General features: G+C 46.9%; 1 protein-coding gene across 1 annotated transcript in view; it reads right to left on the reverse strand.

Annotated features, from left to right (window-relative positions):
- Nucleotides 1–2,337, reverse strand: part of ret (ret proto-oncogene receptor tyrosine kinase) — a 12,596-nt gene extending 10,259 nt beyond the window's left edge. The window contains exons 1-2 of the mRNA XM_060072496.1: nt 2,042–2,337; nt 595–888 (exon numbers count right to left, since the gene is read on the reverse strand). Coding sequence (XP_059928479.1) covers nt 595–888; nt 2,042–2,243 — 496 coding nt within the window. The 5' untranslated portion in view covers nt 2,244–2,337. The remainder of the gene's footprint in view (nt 1–594; nt 889–2,041) is intronic.
- Between the last annotated feature and the right edge of the window lie 2,663 nt (nt 2,338–5,000).

The following is a 5,000-nucleotide window of genomic DNA, read 5'->3' on the forward strand; positions in this document are numbered from 1 at the left end:
GATAACACATTTTGCCGCGATTTATTTGTTTTTATTAGCGTGACGAGTCGACCGTCAAGGCCTTCCCCCAATATCCCGAGTTTGAGATCTCAATCTCGGGATATTGCCCAATATCCCGAGAGAGCGAACCAATCAAATTGCACCATCTTAGGAGGTTCGCGTGATGCATAATACTAAACATAGATAGATATACACAGAGTATGTTTATAATGGAGAGTTTGACAACGTTCTAACTAGTTCCTGTGTTGGTTGCTTATTCTTGATCGCTCTTTGTTTTTGTGTTCATTGCATATTCTTGTTCAAACATTTCTTTTTCACTTTCTTTCTTTTTAAATATTTTTACGATGACTGTCTGTCCCAGTACTTCTGCCGGGACATGCTGGTTCCCCGCCTGGTATTAATAATAAAGAACATCTTGTCTTATCTTACGTTAACAAGACTCTGGTTCCCATCCTTGCCTGGCCGCTTATAAGCATTCCTAACACCCCCCCCCCCCCTCCTAACCCCCCCCCCCCCCCCCCTCCGGAACAACCAGAGCCAGGTCTCCTGAGCAGTGGTCTGGGTGCCCCCCCCCCCCCCCCCCGGTGTGCTGACCTGACTCCACGCTGTAGGAGACGTTGTAGCTGGGGCACACGTTGAGCAGCGGCAGGCGTCTGAGCTGCTGCACCGGCCCGGCCAGCCGGTTCTCCATGATGTGCGGGGTGGGGGGCGCCCGCGACGGGAAGCACAGCTGCTGCAGGCCGTGGTCGCCGCCGCACGGGGGCACGGTTTCGTTGACGAACGTCAAGGAGAGGCGGGCGTGCTGGCGCCCGCACTGGGTCCTGGAGTAGGCGCGGTTCAGCACCATGGCGGTCAGCAGCAGCTTCTTCACGGTCACCGGTCTCTTACCTGATAAAGGAATGAAGGTATAAAGAAATAAATGAAGGCATAAATGAAACAACCAGGGCAATGGCGAGCCCCTCGTTTTAATCTTGGACAGAGCTCTCCTCGATGACTCGGCAGTTTCCTCTGCCTTTATGCAATTACATTAGCGTCTCGGCCGCCAGACATTCAGACATGACATACAGGCGGGGACTGGTAGGGACACACTAATAAAAATGGAGAACGAAATAGATAGAATTTACCCTTTGGGCATGAGAGACTCGTCACTGCAATAGTGGAGTATATTCAAAGCTTCAAGTTGACTTTATCTTATAAAGGCCCTTAAAAAACAAAGGCTGTGCAGTACAGATTACTAAGTGCAGACACAGACATGCACATGCAGACGGACGGAGGGAAGGCGTCCTGTCACTCACGTAGCGGGCAGGGATGGGCAAAACCATTCTTTTCCGGGAATCAGTTCTTTCAGTTCCGTTCACTATCACGATTCGTTGGTTTGATTCGTTTGTTTGATTCGTTCGTTAAATCAGATTACGTCATTTGACAGAGAATCTCACAGGTGTCTGCCCCCCCCCCCCCCCCCCACCCCTTTGCTTATAAGTATTGGGTACGCCCGCCAATTAAGGCTTTGTCACAGCCTGCCCTACCATAAGGGTACTGTTGGCGGTCGAAACGCCAGCCGTAATTGAGCTGCGCCAAGCCGGACCGAACCGCGCGGTAGAAACAACGGGGAATAAAACTGAAAAAAGGTTTTCAGTCACGGTGCGCTTAGAGAACAAAAAAAGGAATTTCTGTAGCATTGGCCTATACAACGCAGTTCAACTATTTCCATGGTAGGTAAAACAATACTTTATTAAAGCATGCAACTGTGTTGTAGAACAATGATATTGGAGCTTACAGTGATCGTTAGTTAACTTGTGTGGCGGTGCCTTGTCATTCGTTTACCCATGGGCCATGGCAAAGCGATTGCTACCTGCTGTAGCACTCTCATTGGCTGAATCTTCTGAATCTTAGACTCAATCAATATAATGTCGCGGGGAGACGGAGCTCTGTTCGTTTGTATATTTTATTTACGTGACCATATTTTTGTTTAATGTTAAAAATAAAAAAAAGAATCGAAGAACCAGTTCTCTTGTTTCGGGAATCAGTTCTCGTCGTTCACCTTCGGGATTCGTTCGTTGTGAACGAATCGTTTGCGACCGGCCCATCCCTAGTAGCAGGGCGAAGTCGCTCTCCTCCAGGCTCTTGTTGAGGTGGAGCACGCCCGTGTGGACGTCCAGGTGGAACCAGCGGAGGTACGGGGGGGCTCCCGTGGACGAGAAGCACAGGTAGAAGTGAGGGCGCTCATTGCTGTTGTCCGGCATGGAGATCACCTGCAGCACGGGGGTCCCCGCGGGCTGGCCCACGTACACTGTCTCAGAGTACTCGCTCTGAGGGAAGTACAGCCCGCTGGATCCTGGAGGGGCACAGTGGACCGGACACAAGAGGGGGGGCGCTTACTCACACGTCTCCCTGAAATCAAGCATTTTAAACAATAAAGAGACATTCATGCGTTCATATTCTTCGACGTTCCTTAGGTTTTCTAATTCAAATGCACAGGAGACGGTAACAGTTATCGGGATCGCCTCGTTGTGGAAAGTCTGCGGTCGCGTTGATTCCTGGGAGCCGGGCGGTGGGGTTAAAAATGCAAGGCGCACGTGATTTACGACGCGCCTGTCTTCTCGTCTGCCTGCGGAAATTGAAAGGAAGGGCTCAAATGACACCTATTCAGCGATCGGGACGAATCTCCCCCACGGTCAATAAATGTGGTTTCCGGTTCTCCTTGCGTTCACCTTGGAAATTTTAATTACAAAGAATAACATGATACTTAGGAGAACTAAATCAGTAGGGGGGGGGGGGAGGTAGAGTAGTGGGTATGGGAGGGGGCGGTGAAAGCGAGGTTGGAGGAGGGAGCGGGGGCAGAGAGGGGGGGGAGGGTGGTGATGATGGGTTGATGACCTATGAAGCACGCTGGCAGTCAGTGAGTTTTACAGGAAAATGGAGACGGGAGTGTTTAGCCCGTAATCATATCCTCGCTATGCTACTCTTTTTACGACGGTGCGGGGCCCATTTAGGGAACGGGCTAACATCGTTAGCAGACGGCAAAACTAGATTTGCTATTTCTGTTGTGGCGGTTGAGACTTTGGCTCTGGTTTCAGACATTGATTTAATTTAGCTGGGCTTGGATGACAGCAGGCCGGATTGATGTCTAAAGATCGGCCGGCCATCCTGAAGGATGTAGATAGACACACAGAAGACATGGTCCTATTTATTAGGTGTCGTTAAGACCCAAACACTTGATTGCTGCTTCATGCCTACTGGGGCTCCGGGATTCAGTTCAATGTGACCTGTAATATTTTAATGGTGAAGTGCCACCCTCACTTGAGGGTAGAGAGTGTTTAGAGAGTAGAGTTTATTGATATATTGGTAGGTGGATTAAGAGATTTTAAGGCATCTATGACAATTATTCAGAATGTCGTGTGCCTAAAACAAAGCTATGTAAACAAAATTATTTAGATTAGTTTTTGTTGTATTTGGGTTGTTTTCACTGCCCAACAAATGTCCAGATATTGCAAATTGCAATCAAAGACACACACGCGCGCGCGCGTGCACACGCGGAAACACGCACACACGCACACAGACCATCATCCTGCAATATTTTGGTTTACGTCTAGGTCGATAATGGCCACTAGAGGGCGTCATTCACATCATATCTAGAAACCCAACATGTCTGAATAGGCCAATAATACAGCGGCACTGAGATAAATCAGAGATGTTGTGAATGACTAGGCCCTATTGGGGGGGTCTGTGTTTCTATCAATCATATCTTTACGTCAACGGTCAACCAACAAAAGTGGGAACAGATCAAGCCGTCCTTTTAAGCAAACAGAGTGCGACATGTAGGGAACATGGAGGATTTGTATAGAAATTACTCATTAGCTTTTCCCAAACGATGTTTCCTCGATGGCGACAGCAATAAAGGCTGTTCAGGATCAGTGAAACCCCTGCTCGCTATCATGTACCATCTGTATATTTTATATGCTAATCATGTGGGTTATTTTAAACAAGACAAAAAAAACAAAAGCTTTTTGTAAAGATCACAGGCCTCCCTTCAATAATAATTATCCTAGGCGTACTTAAAACAATATCACAACTTAAAAAATATAAACCAGTGTCTACATGTTTTCAATTAATTTAATCCTACATAAATAATAATATCAAGAATAAGGATTCCAATAATAGCAATAATACAATATCAACGCATGAAAAATTAGCCATCCTCACAATGATAAATTAACTACACAATAGCAGTGGCAGGCAGTGTGTGAACTGACAGCAGTCTTATAAATCAATTACATATTGGCCCGTAAATCATGTAACATTCAAATATTGATCATCACGACTCAAATCCATATTGTAGTTGCATGGTTAACATTGGTAATTACATACATTTGCCATAAGTACATCAAGTAGGCCTAGATCATAACATTGACCTCTGAGCTCTTTTACTCGTAAAGTTTTGTCCAGCAATATGATATTTGGTGAGGTTTATTCTCTGGCTTTATAAGATTATACTGTCATGTAAGCAGCCTCTGTTCTGTGTCTAAACGGTGAGCCAGGATAAACACTAAACACAGAAATCCAAACTGCGTTTCCATGATATTTTCCTCCTGTGCTTGAATCGGTGAGAACTACACATCCAGAACCACACATCCAGAACCACACATCCAGCACCACACATCCAGAACCACACATCCAGCACCACACATCCAGAACCACACATCCAGCACCACACATCCAGAACCACACATCCAGAACCACACATCCAGAACCACACATCCAGAACCACACATCCAGAACCACACATCCAGCACCACACATCCAGCACCACACATCCAGAACCACACATCCAGCACCACACATCCAGAACCACACATCCAGAACCACACATCCAGAACCACACATCCAGAACCACACATCCAGAACCACATCCAGAAACAAACATCCAGAACCAAGCATCCAATACCTCACATCCAGCACTACAGAGAGCAACACACATCCAGAACTAGAGAGAGGACTAC

This window comes from Gadus macrocephalus, chromosome 15 (assembly GCF_031168955.1).
Source record: "Gadus macrocephalus chromosome 15, ASM3116895v1".
NCBI classification, from domain to species: Eukaryota; Metazoa; Chordata; class Actinopteri; order Gadiformes; family Gadidae; genus Gadus; species Gadus macrocephalus.